This window comes from Medicago truncatula, chromosome 3 (assembly GCF_003473485.1).
Source record: "Medicago truncatula cultivar Jemalong A17 chromosome 3, MtrunA17r5.0-ANR, whole genome shotgun sequence".
NCBI classification, from domain to species: Eukaryota; Viridiplantae; Streptophyta; class Magnoliopsida; order Fabales; family Fabaceae; genus Medicago; species Medicago truncatula.
In genome coordinates this window covers 34,320,367-34,343,703 of record NC_053044.1, presented here as the reverse complement: position 1 = coordinate 34,343,703, position 23,337 = coordinate 34,320,367, and the positions used below count along the sequence as shown (strand labels likewise).

Here is a 23,337-nt window from a genome sequence, read left to right as displayed (position 1 = left end):
ATAGTATATTTACAATAAAATTGAAACTTAAAGCTTATTATGCAATTTTCAAACACCTAAATGATAATGTATTAAAAGCCTAGAGCTAAACATGTGGTGCAAGAAGTTATAGGGGGAAGGAGAAAAAGATGGAGGGGGGAGGAGGTCATGGTAAGGTATTTTTCTTGTCTAAGATGAAATTGACTTTGATGATCAACCTTACATACAAAGAGACCAACTTGACACTCAGACAAATGACGCTTCTTTACGGTGTGGAACCATCCCAGTTGACCGTTCATACAATTTATATAATTTTAGAATAGTCTTTTTGTATGAAAGGCCAACGATGAAAACACATTATAGAAGAAAGGAGGATGAGAGAATGTCAAATTAAATAATTAATTTAAACATGATCTGAAAGTGATTTCTTAATCCTCAAATTTTGCTAAAATATTTTAGAACACAATCTAAAATATTTTGATACTTAATCTGAAATTTTTTAATACTCAATCTGAGATATTTTTGATAGTAAATATGAAATATTTTTGGCATTCAATCTGAGATATTTTAGTACTCAATAAAAAATATTTTGGTAATAGATCTAATATGCGAGTTAGTTGTTCCAAAAGTTTCTCATATACTAGTTGTGAATTTTTTCTACAAACAAAAAGTTCATTGGGTTGTTTTATCTGAAGGCAGCGCAGTTGATAGTCTGTCTTGCACAATTTTGTTTAGCGCGGCAAAACATTTTAAAATAACGATTTGATCGTGACTCAATTCAACCGGATAATCTCTTCGGTGTTAAATCTTTTTAAGGTATTTTTCGAAGTCTATTTTGATGGCTAATGATAATGTGTTCAAAATTGATTTGACTTCAAAAGATAAAATTAGAATCAATTTTTTTGCTTTTTGCTTAATGCATAGTATGTACAATAGTTAATTGCAGTCATTTTTATCGAAATGGATGAGACTTAGCAATGACTTGAGGTGAATGTGTTTACAAGGTTTGATTGAATCTACTGATTTGAGTGGACCTGTTAGGTATTTTATGCTGATAAGATTTTAGAAAAAAATAATAATTTGAAACCTTTAATCATTTCATCAAGGATGACGAGTGCGAGTTTCAAATTCCAAAGGCAATTGTATTCGGTGTTTTCATCAAAGATTCTCATTTTCGTAAAGAATTTTATATTGAATGAGAGATGACATGAGTAAGTGCTTATAAGTGGGTTAATTCTCATCTTATAAGTTGGTTTTGTGAGATTGTGTTAGATTCAAGCACAATTTCTAAGATGGTAGCGTAGCATCCTCATTTTAAAATGAAAATATTTTGATGTCCAAGTAAGTGTCTCCATATAACAAACTGGGTGAGATATGTAATGTGTGATCATAATTTTTTTAATTTTAATTAAAATATTTTCTACTTAACTTGGTAAACCAATGACATCTCGATACAATATGTGATATGAACATCAATTTAAAATCATTTTTCCCTATCTCATAATGTTTCTGATTCTTCGTTGATTTTATACGAATGATGTTCTACTCATATTAGACATTTAATATTAACCAATTTTGTTGAAGTCTTATTTCAAATTTTAGTTTCTTTGTTTTTTGATTTAGCCCTGTTTTTATCACAAAGAAGAAGAGATGATCTATATACCTTTTATTTATTTTTTAAGTAAAAGTATCCATATACCTAATTTAACTAATAATAGTCAATATATATACCAATTTAAAGTAAATTTTACAATTCAAAAAGTCAACCTAAATTTTTTACCACTAGTACAAATATTTGTGAATGAGATCACAAAAATTCTCAAAGAATCATTCCCCAAACAAAGTAGATTCAATGATAGGCCCCCAAAAAAGGTAGTATTAAAGTTACCTAAAACCCACTTCTTCTTGTTGAATGATGCTTGAAAATCATCACACTCCATACAACACTTCTTCCTTTCAAAGTACAAGGAAGAACAAGAACTCAATACCCTTTTTCCCGCCTCCAAATCCAACGAATGAATGAAAAGGTAACTATGTAAAGTTCATGTAATAGAATCAACAAAACCCTTCTTCCTAAGTAACGTTGCTCTTGTACGGTTATCACCGTTACTGTTGCTTCATTGTTCATTCATACTCACCGTAACGAGTAAAGTTACTTCCTTTATCGCTCTTGGCGATGCCAATTTCAATTTTAGCAATGACCCTTTATTTATTTTTCACCGATTTTCCCATTTGAAGGGTTACATTTGCTTGATTGTGGTTTTTTTTTATTAGTGCTGTATTTTTCAATATTGATGATCTTTTTTTTTTTTAGAATTATTTATGCGCTTTTTGATTGGTTTATTGTGTTCTTGTTGATTGTGAGTTCTTTTTTAGTTATGGGTTTAGGTGGTTGAATTGATTTGAGAAAAATTGGAATTTTGTGTAATTCTGTGATTTTTGGTCTTGCTAAGTCTTTTGGTATGATTTTTAGTTAGAAGTAGTTTTTATAGGCAGGATTATTGATTGATCTTTGTTCATAGATGAGATCAAGGAATCATGTTAATGTGCCAACATTAATCGGTTTTTATAAGAATTTATGAGAGAGCAAGCAACACTGGCACCAATCAAATAGTGTTGATACTTGGTAGCCTTTTTCTGTTGAGATGCATATGTTCATGGTAATGGGCCAACCCGAATTGTAACTTGATTGAATATTTCGGAGTTCAAAATATTAAGGATAACAGTGGGAATCGGATCGTATTTATGTATTCTTTGTAATGTTGAACCGGTACAGTAAGGGAGTGATAGGGTTTCTCAGTGTACCGATGCGGCACTCTATCTGTTTTCCTGAAAGAATTTAGAAACTCTCTTATTGCTCGTTGATGGGCAGGGATTCTCTCCCATGAGAAATCCACTGCAGGCTGTACAGCGTTAATCCATACAGTTCATTAATTTTTAATGTGACCTGCACGGTTTAAATATAAATTGAGTGGGGGAGATCACTGGTTGGAAATTTCACGGGAGACAATTTCCTTCCCTCGTTGACGTAGGTTACATTGACTAAACCGTGTAGAATACGTGTGCATTCGACTATAATTCTGTTTTTTCTCTAATTCTGTCGTAACACTTCGCTTTTAAGCTTCCAAGATTCTCTACCGTTGTGTCGATTGTGGATTATATGTATTAGGTAGCTTTTTGTGATTGCGCATGATAGCGTTTTTATGCAGACGCGCATTGAATCACATTAATGGACCGACTCAGATAGTAACCTGGCCCAATATTTTGGTTTTGGAGCGCAAATATTAAGGAGTACAATGCAAACCAACCCCTTTATATATATTCCTTGTAATTCCGAACCAGTACGATAAGGATACTAGGGTTTCTCAGAGTATCATTGCGGCTCTCTTATCTATTTTCCGGAAAGAAGTAAGAATCCCTCTCCCTGTCCGCGTGGATGTAGGTCAAATTGACCAAACCATGTAAAATCTGTTTGCATTTTTCTTCTTGTTCATTCTGCTATGATTCTGTTCTCTTATTCTGTCATAACACTTTGACTTCAAACTTCCTCCTAATTTTGTAATGTTGTGTTTGTTAACTTAGATATAGTTATCCGTGTCATTTATTGATTATAGGTAGCTAGTTGTGATTGTGCTTGATGCTTGGGTCAAAACCCTAAATACGAAATAAACATCGTATTAATTGTTTGTCTCTTAAATTTCCTCTGTCTAGATATCTTCTGATGTTGGTATCATGGGAGGAAACCAACAATATTTGATTTTGAAGGATTATGAATTATCAATTAATTAAATGATTTTATATCTCATCCATGTAAAGATTCATGTCAGGTTTCATGTTTAACTGTATTTTGAATTTAATAGATCCACATAGTTCAGTCTCTAACTTTATGAACGATTCCAGGAACTTCAAAGGACATGACGCGTGTTTCAAGATGCATATGCCTGTAGATTTGTGATCCTATTGCTTTCATTTTGTTCACTTAGTTCTGCAAACCATTGTTGTCACTATTGGGAGTTACTGAGAGACATAAAATGAATTCACATAGTATGTTGGGCGTTGTTTTAACTGATATACTTCGGATGGTGACACCCTCACAAGAAGATTGGGAGATACGGCTTGCAATTATTAATGATTTGCGAAGCGCTGCTGAATCCGTGGAGAGTCTGAGAGGTAATTTCTAAAAGTTTTGTTTCTGCCTCCTTAAATGTAGAACTTGAATAGGTGTTGATTTAACACTAAAGATAAGTAAGATAAAAAGGTTCATAAATGAATTGATATTCCATAAAAATGGAAGGATTTTCTATTATTTATATTACAATGTCTATGCATAAGTATTTTTGCTGGTTTGAACCTTTAAAGCTAATTTGATTGGATCAAACCAAGTTTATCACTTATCAAGATCTAGATTTAAATAGTAAAATCTTACAATTTTGCTATCGTACTCACCCCTTCCGATCTGAATTCCGCGCAAGATCCCCTTTTTGAGCAAGACCGATGCAAGATGGTTTCAAAATTGTTTTTGGATCCTGAAATTGCAAGATTGTGCGTGATCCCGTGTGTTTTTGGGCTCAGATTTACTCGGATCATGCACGACGCAGTTGAGTTGAAATGAAGAAAGCCTATATTTTTAATATTTTTTCCTTCGAACTGCATTATCTCCCTCTAACAACCATCTCTGCCTTTCACTCTCTCGCGACTTGGTGATTTCTCTGTGTATGTCTTTGGGCTCAGTTTTTTTGTTTTTTGGATCAATACTGCATTCATGATTTGATCTAGGCTTTTAAATTTTTTTCTTTTGTAGAGTTGGTTGTTTTATGTTTAAGCTTTGAGTAGTTTTTTCGGGGACTTGGTTGTTTTATGTTTAAGCTTTTGAGTATTTTATTTTTTTATGGACTTGGTTGTTCTATTTTTAAACTAGTGAACCTATATATATATATATATATATATATATATATATATATATATATATATATATATATCACTAATATTTTCATTTTGGTTGGATCTTACAATCATGGTTATTGGTTACAATCTTACATTTTGCGATCTTGCTATCCCCCTCCCGATCCTATTAAACTTAGAATAGGATCTTTTGACCGTAGTTGCGATCTTGCATGATGCGATATTGCTACCCACCTTCCGATCTTGGTCAAAAACTTGATCTTGACAACCTTGGATCAAACAGTTTTATAACTAACCTAATATAGCATATGTTCTAGGCTAACTAAAGACATGTTTTCTGTATATGGTGAAAGAAGATCCATGCAGGGGCTAAACATGAGTATAAATTATCTCCTGTTAAACATGAGTATAAATTTTCTGTCTTGGGAAATTTTAAAGCTTGAAGATTAGCCTTACTTTGCAAACAACATATCATTTAACTTTGTTAATTTTTTTTTTTGAAAGAACTTTGTTATTGTTGTTAATCTTATTTTATAGTACTTAATGAATCTAACCTCAAGATATCTTAAGGTTCTATCACAGTATCACGATGACAATTACACAGTTGTACTAAACTTTTTCTATTCTCATAAATAATCTAAAGAATGGAAAGAACTCGCTTGGGTTGGTCTGGTAGTGTTGGCTTGGGACCTTCGATTTTGCTCCTTTCAAGGTCGCAGGTTCTATTCTCCCCGGTACCAATTTTGGTGGGCTAGTTTAGCTTCTTAAAAAAAAAAAAACTAAAGAATGGAAAGATACCATATACCAACTTGTAGGAAATAGCTTCACATTAGCTTGAATGTTTCTCCAATAAATTATGGAAATTAAGATGAATTGTATTATCTTGTGCTTAAAACAACTTTTCAAACATTTAATTTTTATTGTTTGCCATGAGTACAACCAACTTTGAAACAAATGTGTTCAATTTACTTACCATGAAGTTTTACACTCTGTATGAAGTTGTCTTTTAATAGGCTTGGGCTCCTGTATCTTATAGTAGCATGCAAATTATTTTTTACAGTTATGAAATTTAAGAATTTAAAATTGCACTCAATTTTTGGAACAGGAGCAACTGTTGAACCATTTGGGTCAGTTGTATCTAATCTCTTCACGCGATGGGGTGACTTGGATATTTCAATCCAGTTATTAAATGGTTCCCATATTGGAGCTGCTGGGAGAAAACAAAAACAAACGTTGCTCGTAAATTTTCTCAAAGCTTTGAGGATGAAAGGTAATTTTCTTCTACTTGAAACTTCTGTCGCATGGAAGTTGGTACAAATTTTTGTATTTGTTACCTTTTAAAATTTGGAAATAAGAACTGACTCAGTCCTACAAAACTGGCCTGATTCTCCTAGTTTTAAAAATACAAATAATACATGCACTAAATGGGTTTACACTAGCATATTATGCAACTATTTTAGAGAGCATTTATTAGTAATAGTGACTTGTGCAAGTACAAATTTGGTTTCTTAATTCACCTTGAAATGTTCCTTCCTAGTAATTTTAAAAATATATTTGAAATTGGTAGGATAGTTGTAAATCTTGGTTTCTTAATTCACCTTGAAACGTTCCTTGTAATTTTAAAAATATATTTGAAATTGGTAGGCTGGTTGAAAATCAAGACATGAGAAAATTATGTCCTGTTTGCTATCACAGATACCTCTTTCGTATTGAGTTGATTTAAAGAAAGAAAATTAGCTTCAGGAATTAAATAGAAAACTGGGATGAATGATCTTACATGGTCAATGAATTGCTTTATAGTATCCATATGACATTTAAGACTGAGTCGTACTTAGTGTCATGATAATTGCATACATAATAAAACCAGGCAACCACTCAGTCCAATAATAATCGTTTTCACTCGCATCAATATCAATACTGATTTCTAATGGCTTATGTTATTTTTGAATATTTTTCCTATAGATTTTAGAGCTCTATAAGTAGTGCTTATTAAGCATAACATGTCTTGTTACTTTTGAGTTTTATAACCATAATTAGCAAAAAGGAATGCATGGAATTTACAAGTTTATTTCATATGTCCTAATACATTTGGTTATAACACTGCTTTACAGGTGGGTACATGAACTTTCAGTTCATCCCCAAGGCAAGAGTTCCCATTCTAAAATTTAAAAGTGTCCGACAAGGCATATCTTGTGATGTTTCGATCAATAACCTGCCGGGCTTGATGAAATCCAAATTCTTGCTTTGGATCAACAGGATAGATGGCCGCTTTCATGATCTGGTTGTAGTGGTACGTTCTTGTGGCTGAAGTTTCAATAACTTGGGTGGCTAGGCTGGGCTAACAATTGCTTGGGTTTGATTCATTCTTTCTGGCTTGTGTAGGTGAAGGAGTGGGCCAAAGCACATAAAATCAATAACTCTAAGACTGGAAGTTTCAACTCCTTTACGCTCAGTTTACTTGTAATCTTCCACCTTCAGGTACCTCTCTGCTTCTGCATATTTCTTTATGTGGTGATATTTTTCTATCCTTATTTGCGTTTGCCATTTTTTGGGGGGTGGTCAATGTAGCAGATTCTTGGAAATATTTGTTTATTATACTTATTATCATTTAAGTTATTTATTCAGTATTGATTTTTTTGCTAGAATGTTATGCCTTTTCTGTGTACTTTCTGTCATATCTCTTATCTCCCTCCCTACATGAAATAGACCTTCAACCATTTGATAGTGCCGTCAGTCTCTTGGTCTCTTTTTTGATTTTCAACCCTCCGGTTCTTAGGGAAAAGGGACACTAGTAACCCAAAGTTCGGGTGGAAGGTAAGTAAAGTCTAGAGAATGATTGCTCTAGGCAAAACTTCAACTCAGGTACTCCTGATCGATTCAACATTCACCGAAATTCATTAACCTGTTGAGCTCAACCACTTGGTTTCAGTCTTGTAAAAACTGCTAGTTGCTCAGTTCAGTTTGAAGATTTGTAACAAGTTAACGTAGTTGATGCTTCCGCTTTAATATGTTTTGTCTGTTGGTTATCTTCTGCGAATAAGAAATGGATCTTTGTCTTCTGATGCATGGAACTTTTTCTTTCATTTTCAGACATGCGCTCCTGCAATTTTACCACCACTGAAAGATATATACCCTTACAATATGGTGGATGAGCTGAGAGGTACATTTCATATCTGATTTCTTGCATGAAGTATCATTATACTATACGTTGAGACGTTGGGGCAAATTTTATAGGAGCTAAAACTGTTTTTGGAAAGTTGAAATATTTGCTTTTCTTTTAGATGTTCATGTTGTGTGCATGCTTCAATGTTAAGAAATTTGTACATGCACAGATTTTAGGGTTGAGTTAGGTCTAATCCATTATCAGTTCTTATATAACCATTGTCTTGATGTAATTCCTGCAGGTGTTAGAGCTGATGCGGAGAATCTTATTGCAGAAACCTGTGCTGCCAACATAAACAGGTTCATATCAAACAAATCCAGGCCAATTAACAGAAAATCTTTGCCTGAACTTTTTGTTGATTTCCAAAGAAAGGTAAAATTTTCTCTTCTTGACATACTTTTAGTATCAGCGAAAGACACTTCTATGCTCTCCATTTAACATCTGGCATTCTTACGTGCACATACAGTTCATAGCTGATAATTTTTAGATTATCTGTCTCTTTCCCTAATCTGTTAAAATTCCAATCAGAAGTTGCAGTGATAAATATTATGTACTTTTAATGACAAGCAAACAATATGGACTTGGCCTCTTGGCATTTTTTATTTACTATAATGATCAGAGCATGTTTTATGATCCCGCAGTTTGCTCAAATTGATGAATGGGCCTCAGAGATCGGAATTTGCACTTATAGTGGACAGTGGGAACAGATAAAGAACAACATGAGATGGTTGCCCAAGACTTACGCAATATTCGTAATACTCTTCTCACTTGAACTATATCTTTCTATTCACATTTTTCTGTGCGATTGGGGATAGACTATGTTTAATTACTCGAACAAAAATGCTTGGTTCCCCTTTTGTCTAATCTCCTGCTCTGCTATTGATATTTCTTGTATTTAAATTTTACTTGGTTAGGTTGAGGATCCTTTTGAGCAGCCGGAAAATTCAGGAAGATCTGTCAGCGCAAAACAGCTGAAAAAGATAGCTGAAGCATTTGTAGGGACTTACAGCTTACTTATATCAAAAAATCAGAATCAAAACTCTCTTCTGACACAGTTAGCACCACCACATGTGTGGAGCCTTATTGCCAGGCCTGTCATTCCAAATTATAATGTCAGGCCTGTCATTCCAAATTATAATGTCAGGCCTGCCATTCCAAATTACAACGGAGGTTACTCTCATCCAACTCATCCACAGCCACAGGGGCAGAGGGGCGTGTTCCCACACCCAAAGTCACAGCGCCGTTTTCAAAATGGCAAGCAAGGTGCAAGCTCCAACGGTTCAACGTCAAAGCAAGGAGCAAACTCCAACGGTGCAACTTCAAATCAAGGAGCAAGCTCCAACGGGGCAACTTCAAAGCAAGGAGCAAGCTCCAATGGTGCAATTTCAACAGTACCTGCTAAAGCACTTCAAGGTCCACAGCAGCAGGCATGGAGACCAAAGGCTCCAAACCAAATAGCATAGCCAAAATACAGAAGGGAATATATGTTTAGCTAGTCAGCAGTTATGAATAATTGTTGTTTTTTTGTTTACTTCTTGTTAGTAGAAGTAATTGACATCACCGGATTTCTTGGGTTACAAGTTAATTTGCATAATTTTTTGGGTCTTGTGGATTAAAGGATGGTTACCCAATTATATTAATATTACTTGACATTTTAATGGGGATTATAATGCAATTATTGGATTAGACAATTCTGAACTTGAGCAATTATTCAATGCATACAAGAGTTTGCTTACGAACCAAATAACTTGATTTTCTTTGCGAACCAAGTGCTACTATTATAAGTTTCGTAACGGAAAAAATTTAAGGGCCCGTTTGGGTGCCATTTAATTTGGGAAAGCAAACTTCCTTCCCATCATGGGAAAGTAAATCTCAACCATTAGATTCAAGAGGAACTTCCACTAATAGCGATGTTTTCTACAAACAACAACAACCTCAACATCAAAATCTTCATCAATCCCTTGATTCTAACTTCCATCTTCATTGAATATAATAAGCAAATACATAAGAAGAAAAGAAAACTTGTTGTGCTTGAGTTTCATCAAAATGAAGGTCTTCTTCCATCTTGTTCTCCCTTTGATCTTGATCTTGTTGTGTTCTCAAAATTCTGTGGTACAAGGTAGATTGCTGTCGATCTCAACAAAACCTGACCCAAAGGATGCTGCTGCAACTGCTCGTTGGTTGGTCTCCAAATTTCTGGGGTGTCTTGAAGTAATCTCTCTTACTTCTTTCAATTCCTTTACTGCTTTTATTTTCATCACTTTAATTATGATTCACTTGTTTATTTATTTATTTGTTGTTATGTTTATATTTATATTCATGTTTTGTTGAGTCAACGTGAATTTTGGGTTTAAGAGATGAACAAAGATGAATGAGAGTTTTTATTGAGGGATGAAGAAGAATAAAGGGGAAAAAATATAATGTAGAAAGACTATGATAAAATCAATGTTCCTCTTGAATCTAATGGTTGAGATTTACTTTTCCATGATGGAAAAGAAGTTTGCTTTCCCAAATCAATGTTCCCTTTATATAGCTTTCTTAAAATAGATTTTTGTAGTGTACTATGTTTTTGTTGTAACTTTAATAGAAATTTTTAAGGAAAGTTTCAAATGAAAAATTTGTTTGAATAACTTATCTTAAAATGTCATTCTAAGTATTTCATCATTTTGTTATAATTTTTTTTTTATGCTAAAATTTTGAAAAAAATCTCTTAAAAAAAGCTATTTCAAATAGTTTTTCATAAAAATCATTTTTGAACGATGTCATTTTGAAAAGAAAAAAAAAGTGATTTTTACTATGTAAAATCTCGAACAACGAATAGTGAATGTCAAAATCTCTTTTTTAACATATACCAAACGAGTTTGAAGTAACTTCTATTATTTTTGAGTAAATTAAAAAAAAAAATCCATTTTTAGAAATACAAAGAAAAATCTATTATTTTTTTAAATCTAAAACAAACGGGCTCTAAGTTTGATCAGGTTTTATTTTTGGACAGTCTTACTCACACTCCCTGTTTTGTTCCATTCACCCTTCCCCTTGGCTTCATTTTACCATTTTTTGGACAGTCCAATAGTATATAGTATAGCCTATTTCTCTCAATCACAACAATTCCCTTCAAAAGTCTCGCATCTTATTAACAAGTTAAAATAAACGCATTTAGTAAATGAAAATAAAACAATGTTTTAACAAAGGAAGCAGGGTCTTAGTTTCTTATTGCTAACACACAATAATCAACATATTTTCTTTGTGAAAATATTTTTTATTTCATTTTGTAAAGTTGTTTTACTTGCTAACAAGGATATAATAAACTCTTCCCTTAAAGAAAAGGATATAATAAACTCTTGAAACGAATAATTGTGTGCCAAAACAATTGTTTTCATTATTTTGAGAAATGCATCATCGCTAACTATAAATTTGTGTTTTAGACACATAATTTTCAGATGTTATTATAAATAAATAATCATAAAACTAGTGTTGATTTTGAGTTGTGGTAGCAAAAAAGACGGGTGTAGATCGCAACATATTTTTTGTTATGAATGTCTAACTCCAAAAACTTTGATGATAAAAGTTTGACAATTTCTTTTTTCACCATGCTCTCTTCTCATGCGCCCTACTCAATTTCAAAAATACACAATCGTATTGTATAATCCGAACTCCCTTTTGAGAATTTTTAGATTATATAATTCAAAAACGTGTTTAACCACATTTTCAATAAGCTTATCAAAGCAATGAAATACATATTTGTTGTGCGTGACTCAAAAATGTTGTTGGAATTTTTTTCTTATTTCTCAAGAAAGTTGAAGACGCTACTTGTTTCTCAAGAAAGTATAAATATAAGGTTGTTTTCTTGTTTGACAACGCATATGGACTTCAAGGCTATATTATGAAGTGCAAGACAAGCAAAACGGTTGTTTCACTTGTATACCTACTTGTTTGACAAGTCTTATAGTCCACAAGGTTATTTCTTGAATTGCAAGACAAGTTGAGTGGTGCCTATATATACAAGGCGTTGGTTTTAAGTTCTACGAAGAGGTCGAAAAGTGGGAATTCTGGAGTTACAAAAGAGGGAACTTTTAGGGTTAAAAATTGAGAGCTTTTTAGAAAATCATTTCAAAGCACCTTGGGGATAAATCATCGAGTCTCTTGACGACAAAAAGAGATTCGAGAAAAAAGTAGAAATTAATTGTTAAAGGCTAGTTTCTTGTAACTCTTGTATCTCTTTGTAAAGAACTTTTTAATAGTGAATTGAACAGTTGCTATCTCCCCTATTGTAGGTCAAATTTTGACCGAACTTGGTAAACAAATATCAATGTATTCTTATTCTCCTTTTATCTTATCGTATCTTATTGTTTTTTTTATCTATTTGGTTCAGATTACTATTAATTTTGCTCCAAACATCAAATTATTTCTGTGAGTTTTCCGAATTCACAACAATCAGCGCCATTTGTGGGGACGAGCAAAACAAATCATTAGGCAAGCATTATGGGTACCAAATGGGATATCGAGAAATTCACCGAAGACAAAGATTTCGGTTTACGGAAGGTGAAAATGCAAGCAGTCTTGATTCAAAAAAGGTGTATAGAGTCCCTAGACAAGGCTAGAAGTGTAATTGTCTTGAGCCTCATAGATAAAGTTTTGACAGAAGTCGTGAAGGAGACAAGTGTGGCGATGATGTGGGAAAGGTTGGAGTCGTTGTATATAACCAAGTCATTGGCTCATAGACAATTCATCATACAAAAACTCTACTCATTCAGAATGGTGGAATCTAAAACCATCATAGAGCAATTGACAAAGTTCAACAAAATCCTTGATGATTTGGTGCACATTGAAGTGAAAATTGAGGAATGTTTGTTTCTTCTCGTGCATCCTCTGAACGAGAAGATGGAAGAAGGAGACTCTGATGAGAAACCCCCAGACGAAGGGTGCAAATTTTCCGAGTGAGACTTTATCCTTTGACCATCCATATTATCCCTACAATATGAGAGGAACATTTGTATGAAATATCAACGGTGGAACATTCACATCATAAACACTACTTTAAAAAAATGTGTAAAAAAGAAGGAGAAAATGTGAGTTGGAATGAGAGTTTATGAAGAATTGATGGGTATTTATAGGGGGCACTCATTAACAAGACCCTTAATAAATATGTTGTTGAAATTAATTTTAATGTGTTTTGAACCCCGCCTAACTCTCCAAATCGCAAGTTTAAACACAGTCTCGGACTGGTTCAGACTTTATTATATGAAATACTTTGGAAATATATTTAGATTATATAATTCGAACCAATCCATAATATGGATTGTGGCGCTACAAGCAAGGTTCTCCCGTTTTTATGTTGTGTTTAATGAATTTTAAACGTTTTAAACGTTTCTTATGATTGTAGATATATTTTATGGTTATAAATAGTCTTGCATCGTTCAACATTTTCATTGATAACTTTTTATTGATTCAACAATTTTTTATCTTAAACTTAATTTTGGGAGTGGTTATGATACCACGGTCGTTGTTTGCAATTGCTTTGGAGTTTATGTGGGGATAATACGGAGCTAACAAAGACCTTTGTATCAATTACAAAACGATTTTATAGTTGTAGTCATTTTCAAATTATACAATCCAAAAATCTCCATAAATGTGTTCTCATTATATAATCCAAAAGATGATATTTTCGAAATTGAGTATGGCGAGTGAGAAGATAGTGGATGGAAATAAAAATAGTCAAAGTTTTTAAACTTGTTTTTTATGTCTTTTTCGTTTATTGGGCTAAAGTCTTGGACTACAGTGATACGTTTTTGCTGAAATAGAAAAGGAGTAATAGTCACTTTGGTTCCTGAATGTGTAATGAGTAGTCACAATAGTCTCTTAATGTATCAAAATTCCAAAATAGTCTCTGATTGTGCACTTTGTTAATCAAAATAGTCCCTGACGCTAAAATAATCTCTCAATGCTCACAATAAGTTTTTTCATATAAGGACTAAAATGACAATAATTAGTACTTATAAGGACTGATATGACAATAAATAAGTATATTGAAAGACTAATATGACAATATTAATGAAGCATTTTAACATCATGGACTATTTCAACTAACAAATTGCATAATCATGGATTGTTTTGAAATTCTTATACATTGAAAGACTATTGTGACTACTCATTACACATGCAAGGACCAAAGTGAGTATTAGCCAATAGAATAGAAAAAGAAAAAACCATAATATAATTGAAGGAATCACCTCCTTATCTTTTGAGGAACGAAAAATGAATCATATTAAAAATGAGAAAGACAATTTATTGAATTGTGTTCCAAGAAAAATGAGAAAGACATTCTTACCTTTTTTTTAAAAGAAAAAAGTCATTATTATCTTGAATTGTGTCACATATATACAGCACTAGATCATAATACAAATAATGCATTCAAATAATCAACAGGACATATCAATAATCAACAAAGGATCAAGTATTATTGATGAGATTAAAAGTTTAATTCCTCCACTCACATTGTCTTTGACATGCAGCTTTACCAGAATCTGATACTTCATTCTCCTAATTAGTCAAATGCTTTGCTTATTAATTAACTAACTAACTAATTAATTACATGTAATTTTGGATGATCAATGGTTTTTCAAGTTTCACTCTCACACGCGAATTTCTTATAACATTATTCATTGTGGATATTATTTATATTCATGAAATCTCTAAAGTGGAATATAACCTCAGCATAGAAGGACCATATGAAATTAGATGAGTGGTGGAATTGCTAACAGCATGCTTCAAGTATCAACATCTTATCTAGTCTTTAATTTCCCTCTTATTTCTTTTGAATCTTGACTATGTTTTTATAGATTCTTTGTTTTATTCCTCTACATTTATAATAACACGTGGATACTATGTGCCTGCATTCATTTATCAATACATTGTACACAAACAAAGTTTTTGTTAATTTTTCCTTGACTCCTTTTCAAGATCTCAAGTTCGATTTTTCCTATTATCAGTTTCAATGGACTAAGTCCATGCAGAGTATATCTAACACAATGTGTAATTTGAGAAAATTAGAAAGCATTGTACGTAATTATTGATGTGCCAAAATTTCAGGTAGAATGACATAATTGTAGGTTGGAACTATAACTGCCACATGAAACCAGCACCGACCGTGATTATTTTGTTTCTAAGTTAGGACAAAGGATTCATGTTACACACAAACAAACAATTATACTATGGTTTTTGGTGATCTAATTATGAAATTTTAATTATGTATATTTACATATTTCAAAAGTGACAAATTCATTTATCTTAAATGATCTCATTAGATGTTGCATGATTTTGTATTGATATAAACATTTTGTAAATATAATATATATGATAATAATTTTACCTAATACAATAGATTTCGAGATAAAGTACCTAGTAAAGAGTTTTAAAAATTATATATATTACACACTTTTTCAGCCATATGTGGGTAATGGCCTAATGGGGCTCAAGGCATCACTTATTAATAGAATTCTGCACTTCATTCAGCACAAAACACTTGCGTTCTACAGTGTTGTCGAAAATGCTCATGCGCTAGTTAACTAACGTAATTGTAAACCTATGCGTTAGTTAACTAACGCTGCGTTACTTAAGTAACGTATATGTAAAGCACTGCGTGAGTTAAATCACGCTGGTAGCAATATCAAGATTTGCCTTTTTCACTTTTTGTTACGCTGCACTCAATTTATTTTTTTAATTCAATTCCAATTGTTATTATTTTATGTTGCTGCAAGTTAATATACTCAATCCCATTTGATTTCCTTTTTGCTGCACCTGCCATTCCATACCTATTGCTGCGTAATTAAATTCTAAATAAGTTGTTGTTGTTCCATATTAAATTGTTGATACGGTCAACAGTGTTGTTTGCCTTTCAATTGCTTGTAATTGATGTGATGCGCTGCTGTCCTGTGTAAAGTCTCATCATTACTGCACTGTTGTTCTATTGCAAGAGGAAAGCGCTGAAAAAATGACGAGCATATTGATATTGCTACTAGCGTGAGTTAACTCACGCAAGTGTTATACTGCGTGACTTAAGTCACGCATGAACATTTTGGACAAGACTGTAGGGTGGGAGCGAAATGTGCTGGGTGAAGAGCAAAATTCTTATTAATATTGTTCAATATACTAATATAGATCATGTACCAAAAAAAGAACTATATACATAGATCAACAACAATACACGAATGCCAAAAAAATTATCATGTTTTATCTTTTTACATGTGTGCTTCTGAATATCTAATTTCGTACTCTCTGAATCTTTCTTTCTTCTGGAAATTAGTTGGAGTTAACCAAAAAGCTGGATTGACTGTAGAATGTGGAGAAGATATGTTGAATACAATCATAGCAATAAAAATATCTCTCCTTATAAGATTTTCGAGTCTTATTTTGTTCTATTGTCGCCACTAATTGTTGCAACCTCATACACCATAATATATAATAGTTCTTCAAAAAAAATATGCAACATATAGTTTCATAAAAATAGTACCATATATATATAATAGTTTGTCAAAAAGGAGATCATTGAATAGCATCATTAATTAAGTCATATAACCATATCAAGGAAGCTAACAGAATTTATCCTAACTAATTTCAATATTAGGTAAGCTAATTATGTTTAAAGAAGACTTGATAATTGTTTATTATTATTTTAAGGTCAAATTCAATCTTATCCCAAAAATAATGTGAAAAAGAAAGAAAATGAATTTGGTGTCCTTGGCCCAACTAAAAGGGAAGGGTTGATTGCAAGCAAGCAATCAAGCATCAAATCCAAACAAATCTCCTCCAGCTAAGAGATTGTGACTCATAAAAAAGGACCAAATGCTACGTGTCCCACATGTTTAGCTTATTTGGGGAATTTGTAACAAGGTGTCATGTAATAATGCAACACAAATTGGAATCTAAATTCCAAATATCTCAATTTCCTTTTCATTTTGTTTAACAATACTCTCTTACTTATAAAAAGAAAAAAGATATACATTAAGAGAGTTAATAACATGATTAATTGAAAAGAAATGAATCATATAAATGCATTAGAAGGAAAAGTATAGCAAAATATAAATTTTGATTTATGGTTTTTTGTTATTTTGCTTTCATGCCTAACTCATGTACGGTAAGGAACTACAAGAATAGGAACGTGGAGTATAACATCATTATTATTATTATTTTCAATTGATCCACGACACTTGGGGTCCCAAAAAAGGAGCAGTGTACATCAAAGTACAACTAATGTTGAGTTTGATACGAGACACCTGTGTGGTGTAGATGAAATTGTTGCTACCATGCTTCACCATTTTCAATCATGATTTCAAAGTGTCACTACAAGAAAAGAAGGGGGAAAAAGGATGCTAATGTGTATCACATTTCGGGATTAAATTGGTAGTAAGTATTTGGGGATGAAATTATGGTAATGTACAAAGTCATTTTTAATTGAATTAATAAATTTTACTATTAATGTGTGCATGATGTATAAGATTAATTTTACTAGTAATGAATTTTATGATTTAAGTTGAAAAATAGTTGGATATTTTTCCTATTTAGTTACAATTTTGTATATAATTAATGATCTTTTTATGTATGATTTTATGATTAAGTTTAACAATATTTGTATTTATGGAACTAACAAAAGGAACTTAAGGAAGGAGAGAAAAAGAAGGGCAACTTTGAAATAAATATTAAATATTGGGAACTTATGAAAAAGTATAGATAGTGTTTATTTGAACTTATAGTATGTCCCTTGGATATTTAAAAAAAAATAAAAAAAATTGAGTATCCTCTACGAGCAACTGTAGAGTGTAATCACTTGAACGTTGTAGGATTCAAATAGATAACATACTTTATTTAAAGTTTTAACATTGCTACATGTCCAAAACTGAATTCAAACTCATAACATTGTTATTCAATAACTTAAATTTGTTAGTAATATTTTATGATTAATTTTACCAATATTTGAATATTTTCTTCAAATTAGTTACCTTTGACAGAGAATTCTTTGTCCGAATTCTTATCAGCTCCAAACATTTAATTAATAGGCTTTCTCCCACAATGATAGTTTAAAAAAAGTAGTGATATTTAAACAATCATATGATACAACTCTTGTGACAACTTCTATTTTCTCTCTTTTCATTGGCGAAAAATAAAGGAGAGAGAAAAAGGAAGAGAGAGAATAAAAGTATAATGTGAAAATGAGAGAGAAAATTGTTAAAAAATTGTTATAAAGTGATTGTACATATATCATTTCTCTTTAAAGAGGGGATAATAACTAATTATTGTATTAATTTGTCTATCATTTATGAAGTTCCTCTTCTCTCATCATATTCCCTTCTCAAGTTTGATAGGATTGAGGAAGACCACCACCAATACAATAAATAATAGTCTCCAGATAAAACATAAAATAAATGGAGTATTGTTGTTGACACGTTTGATATGGTTAAAAAACACATGTAAATTACCCAAATACCTCTCGGCAGTTAACTGTCGAGACAGTTCAAAACCGGCTGCAGTTAACTCCCAAGGAAAACCTCGGCAGTTAACTGCCGAAGAACTTCAAACTCAAACTGCTACCGGTTTCATTTTGTTGGCAATTTATTTTATATTTTTATTATTAGCTTTTATCATCAAACTCAAACTCCTCTCAAAATTAAATCTTCAAACTCAACCACGATTGTCCCTACATGTTTCTCATCAATAAAAAATTGAAATTGTTGCTCTTTCCCTAATTAATCAGAATGGAAAATAAATGAAATTTCTGCTTTTCGTGTTTCTTTTATATCGAGAATTAAGTTGTTGTGGCAAACAGATGACTAAAAATTGCTTTCCAATAAAATCTCAAAAGCCAAAATTGACCTCAGCCAAAATAAGTTGCTGGAAAGAGAAGAAGTTGTCGGCATATTGGAAGATGAAGAAACATTCATGGTGGTTTGAAGAGAAACAAAAATTTGCAGTTAAAATCAATAAAAAAACATCATTGAAATTGCAGTTAACTCCCGAGGAGTATTGGGGTAATTTACATGTGTTTTTCGTCAACAATTCTCAAACAAATGTTAATGTGATGTTTTAAGTAAAAGAACCTTACAATATAAAATAAGAGGAGAAATAAAAAATAAAAGGCTTAATATATGATTTGGTCCCTTAACTTATTTTTGAATTTTATTTTGGTCCCTTAACTTTAAACTATCTCAATTTGGTCCCATAATACTTTACCTTCGTTTACATAAGTGGTCTCTTCTGTTAAAAAAACTAACAGAATGGACCACTTAGGTAAACAGAACTAAAGTTATAGGACTAAATTGAGACGGTTTAAAGTTAAGTGACCAAAATAAAATTCAAAAATAAGTTGAGGGACCAAAACATGTATTAAGCCAAAATAAAATTATGTTTGATTTTCCGTTTGCAAAACATAAAAGTAAGTTTGTATTTTTTCTAATGCATTTTTATCGTGATTTTCACAAGCTCCAAACATTAGCTTATAGATTAATATGATTTTTTACTGTAATTTTTATCAAACTTCGTTTTCCAACCGTAATACTAAACAGACACGAAGTCTCTGGGATTCAAACCAACGGCCTTCAACCTAAAGAAATTTTAAGAGCATCGAAACACAGTTTCCAATGTTTACATATAGGAGCATTTTTGAAATTTTAGAGGGTTGTGAACAAGTTTAGAAGTTTAAAAGCAATTCCCATGCATTTTTAGCCTAAAGCCCTTTATTTTACTTGTCTAAAGGTTGGACTGGCTTGTCCTAAGTTGTCTTACGTGGGCACAACACGTATGCATTTAACATTCACTTAATTCCTCTAACGAAAGAATTTCAAAGACTAAAATGACCATAACTTACAATTTTAAATATTAATTTAGTGGTTTTTTTTTTAAGGAACTAATTTAGTGATTCTTGTTAACAGATATTTTTATGCATACTAACATCATGTTGATACACCTTTGCATGTTGATGTATATAAATAATAGGCAAATGTTAACTTACCTATTAGTTATCTACAAGTTATGCTACCACAAATATCTACAAGTTATATCCCCATTATACTCTTTTATTATTATTACTCAATTGAAAGAGATGACCTTGTAATCTTGGACTATAGTACACGTGTTGGGTTAAGAAATAATGAAAAACCCGAGTTAAATTTTGTTTGTTCTAAATTCTAATAGTTGATTCATAAGAATAAAAACAAACAAAAGAAGTGCTACAATTACCAACCAAAAACCAATTTTATAGATTCGATTTCGATTATAGACAAAGAAAGCTGTGTCAACTGGTTAATTAATACCTTTGTTGACACAAATTTTCCCTACACTAATTTTTTTTTTGTTGTTGTAACTTGTTCATTTTGTTTTTTCACAGTTGCACTTTTTTGATTGATCATCACTCACTCATACCTAAATTCCCATCCCATTACATACATTACAATAATAGACAGTTTGATTAAATCAAAAGCCATTCCATTTTCTCCACATCCTGATTGTTTCATTTATCTTGCTTTCTCACCGCCCTTAATTGATTAATTAATTAATTTAATTATTGTTGGAATTTGATGCTTGTCGTTGATCTCTCCTCAAATCAATCACCACCACACTAACATTATCCGAACTATGTCTTGCCAAAGCCAACTTAGTCAACAAAATTGAAGCATCGGAACATGCCCTATCAGAACCATCCGTCGTCACCTCGTTGTTTTCCGGTGTCCCCGGCAGCTTCTGTGCCTTCAAACACATCCTTACAACACCACAAGCAGTGTCGTTTGAAACAACATCCCATAGTCCATCACTCGCTAGGATCAAACACTCATCTTCTTCTTTTCGTTCCGTTACCGTTACCTCAGGCTCAGATATCACATAAGGTTTCAAATAATTGTCACCTGAAAAAATGGAATACAAACATTAGAAACAATAAAATATAATATAATAAAACCGACTTTGCTAAATCTAATATAATTGTCAGTCACCTATGGCTCTAGACATGGCAAGTACTCCAAGAACTCTTGGACCATCCCAATAGATCACACGTCCTCCGGCTGCTTCGACTCGGAGTAATTCATCGGGTCGATCCGGTTTATGATCTGAGGAGAGAGGAATAGCGACACCATTACGGCAAAGAACAGCTCTTGAATCACCACAGTTTGAAACGATAATTTTGTTTGGAGTAACAACAGCTACAACAGCTGTGGATCCAACAGCATCACAGTGAGGAGTTTGAAGCTCACATCTACAAGTAACACTTTGACTACTGCTGTTCCATCTTTGAACTTCATCATCCATGCGAGCAAAGCCTTGTTGCATGGTGTTGTTCCATTCTAAATTCTCTTGTCCTTCGTTCATTTCTTCCTTCACAATTTCGTGAAGTCTCTCTTTACACATAGTAGCAACCTGAAAAAATTAACAACGAGAAAACAATTAACATCACAGTTCACCGGAAAATAATTTAACAGATCTGTCGCCGGAAAAAAATAAAAATACTTACATGAGAGCAACCGTGACCGTCGAAAACACCGAAGTAGTGAAAAGGTTCTTGTGAAGAGAAACAAGGTTTAACTGAAACTGAATCTTCCATATCTCTTCTTCTACCACAAACTGAAGTAACACCGAATTTTGGACACTCTTCAACTTCGAAATTACCTTCTGTTGAAGGTTTTTCTCTATCTTCCTTCTTGTTTTTCTTACTTCTGTCACTTTTCTCGTCGCTTGAGTCTTCACAGCTTTCGAAATCCTTCTTAAGATCTGGTTGCCGGCGTTTCCGTGAAGTTCCGGACGCCATGTCGGCGATGTATTTGAATGGTAGTAAGTCCAAATTCCGGCGCCGGGAGGGACGTGAACTCGCCGGTGAGTCACCTTCACCAACAACACCACAACACATTCCAGCCATAGCTTAAAAACTTGAAATATATGAAATAGTTAAGTTGTATGAATTAATATATGAATTAGTATATGAATATGAAAAAAAATGAAGGAACGGTAAGAGAGAAGATGAAAGAGGAAGAAGCAATGGACCCATGAGAATGGTTGGGAGAGAAGCTTTTGTAGGGTATGAGAAATTCACCTGGGGGCCACAATATAATCACGGGCAGGCTGCCCGTCACCGTCAGGGGCAAAGAACATGTTGCATTGATGCCATCTGGACCGTTGATGAAATCACGGGCTGGTTTTGAGATAGTACACGTGGTGTTGGCTTTTAGAAAAAAGGAGTACGTGGCACCAATCATGTTGGACCACGGTGGTAGTAAAGCTTCTTTCTTTATTCACACGCATTTGCCTCCTCCCACTCTCGCCCTCCGGTTTCAAACTTTACTATGTTTAATTTGATTAATTACTTAATAATTAGTTTTCATTTGATTGATTAATTAATAATGATTCCGTTTTCTCAAACATTTTTATCCCAGTTTAAAATTGGGATTTTCGGTCTCCGTAAACATAATTCAAGACGGTGTATTGTTATATATATGAATTAAAGTTAACTCTTAATTGTTTGTCTTTAGTATCTTTTGAATTAAAGATAAGAAAAAAATATATATAAATTTTAAAGTTCGAGAGCATTTTGCACATATGTGCAAAACTTCAGGGCGTATTTGCAAAACATCATGTTTATTAATAGAAAAATTTGAGGGATATAGTAAATTGATTAACGTTGTGCAATTTCAAGGGGGATATTTGAGGTTTTGTTAATTTCAGGAGGATAATTGACAAAACTTACAATTTTAGGATGGTAATTACCTATTTACTCCAAAAATATTATTTATTCAAATTAAAAAGTGAATTCTAACCATAGGTTATATAATTAAAACAAATGAGATTTTGCAATTGTGTGTGTTAATTTGTAGATGGTATTTATTACTTCTTTTATAAAACAAAAAATATATTGGAGTTGGACTCTTAGGTTCGAAAGAGCTTTTATGCCTGTCGCGTTGTTCAATGGGTTGTTGTATGTGGATTGTGACATCGTGTTGGCGGTCGATCCATTCGTCAATTTTGAACCTGATTATCCTATGGATGCCCACTCTTCATATATTTTTTTTTAAACTGGTTTCGTGCTCGTACGTAGATTCGCAAGGTTGGTCCACCAAATTTGTATTATCATTATTTATGCCCTTGGGTTGTACCTAAGCCATATCTTATGTCTCCTCAATCTTTGTATCTTGTTATTTTTTATTTATTATATTTCTCTTTTGGCATATATATATATATATATATATATATATATATATATAGGATAGGATCAAATGACATCAAGGTATCAAATTAAATTTGACATTAAATCCTAACCATTA

General features: G+C 32.6%; 2 protein-coding genes across 3 annotated transcripts; one reads left to right on the top strand and one right to left on the bottom strand.

The window, feature by feature from the left end:
* The first annotated feature begins 1,795 nt into the window (after positions 1 to 1,795).
* On the top strand, positions 1,796 to 9,735 carry LOC25489355 (protein HESO1). Of its 2 annotated transcripts, none has more exons than XM_013605271.3 (9): positions 1,796 to 2,006; positions 3,880 to 4,149; positions 5,987 to 6,151; positions 6,993 to 7,171; positions 7,264 to 7,359; positions 7,972 to 8,041; positions 8,286 to 8,416; positions 8,686 to 8,796; positions 8,959 to 9,735. In XM_013605271.3, the coding sequence occupies exons 2-9, from the start codon at positions 4,011 to 4,013 to the stop codon at positions 9,505 to 9,507; spliced, it is 1,440 nt and encodes a 479-aa protein (XP_013460725.1). In that variant the 5' UTR covers positions 1,796 to 2,006; positions 3,880 to 4,010; the 3' UTR covers positions 9,508 to 9,735. The 2 variants fall into 2 exon arrangements, with proteins under 2 accessions (XP_013460725.1, XP_039687337.1); XM_039831403.1 differs by lacking the exon at positions 1,796 to 2,006 and adding an exon at positions 3,131 to 3,387.
* Positions 9,736 to 20,268: 10,533 nt separating this feature from the next.
* Positions 20,269 to 22,068, bottom strand: LOC25489354 (probable protein phosphatase 2C 24). Its single transcript, XM_013605270.3, has 3 exons — positions 21,537 to 22,068; positions 21,022 to 21,442; positions 20,269 to 20,934 (listed from the first exon to the last, which is right to left on the bottom strand). Exons 1-3 carry the CDS (start codon positions 21,936 to 21,938, stop codon positions 20,591 to 20,593), a joined length of 1,167 nt encoding a protein of 388 aa, XP_013460724.1. The 5' UTR covers positions 21,939 to 22,068; the 3' UTR covers positions 20,269 to 20,590.
* Between the last annotated feature and the right edge of the window lie 1,269 nt (positions 22,069 to 23,337).

Coding starts and splice junctions, on each gene's coding strand:
- LOC25489355 (XM_013605271.3), top strand. CDS start 4,011: ATGAATTCACATAGTATGTTGGGCGTTGTTTTAACTGATATACTTCGG. Junction 6,152..6,992: donor CAAAGCTTTGAGGATGAAAG/GTAATTTTCTTC, acceptor ACTGCTTTACAG/GTGGGTACATGAACTTTCAG. Junction 8,797..8,958: donor CCAAGACTTACGCAATATTC/GTAATACTCTTC, acceptor TTACTTGGTTAG/GTTGAGGATCCTTTTGAGCA.
- LOC25489354 (XM_013605270.3), bottom strand. CDS start 21,938: ATGGCTGGAATGTGTTGTGGTGTTGTTGGTGAAGGTGACTCACCGGCG. Junction 21,443..21,536: donor ACGGTCACGGTTGCTCTCAT/GTAAGTATTTTT, acceptor TAATTTTTTCAG/GTTGCTACTATGTGTAAAGA. Junction 20,935..21,021: donor TGCCATGTCTAGAGCCATAG/GTGACTGACAAT, acceptor CCATTTTTTCAG/GTGACAATTATTTGAAACCT.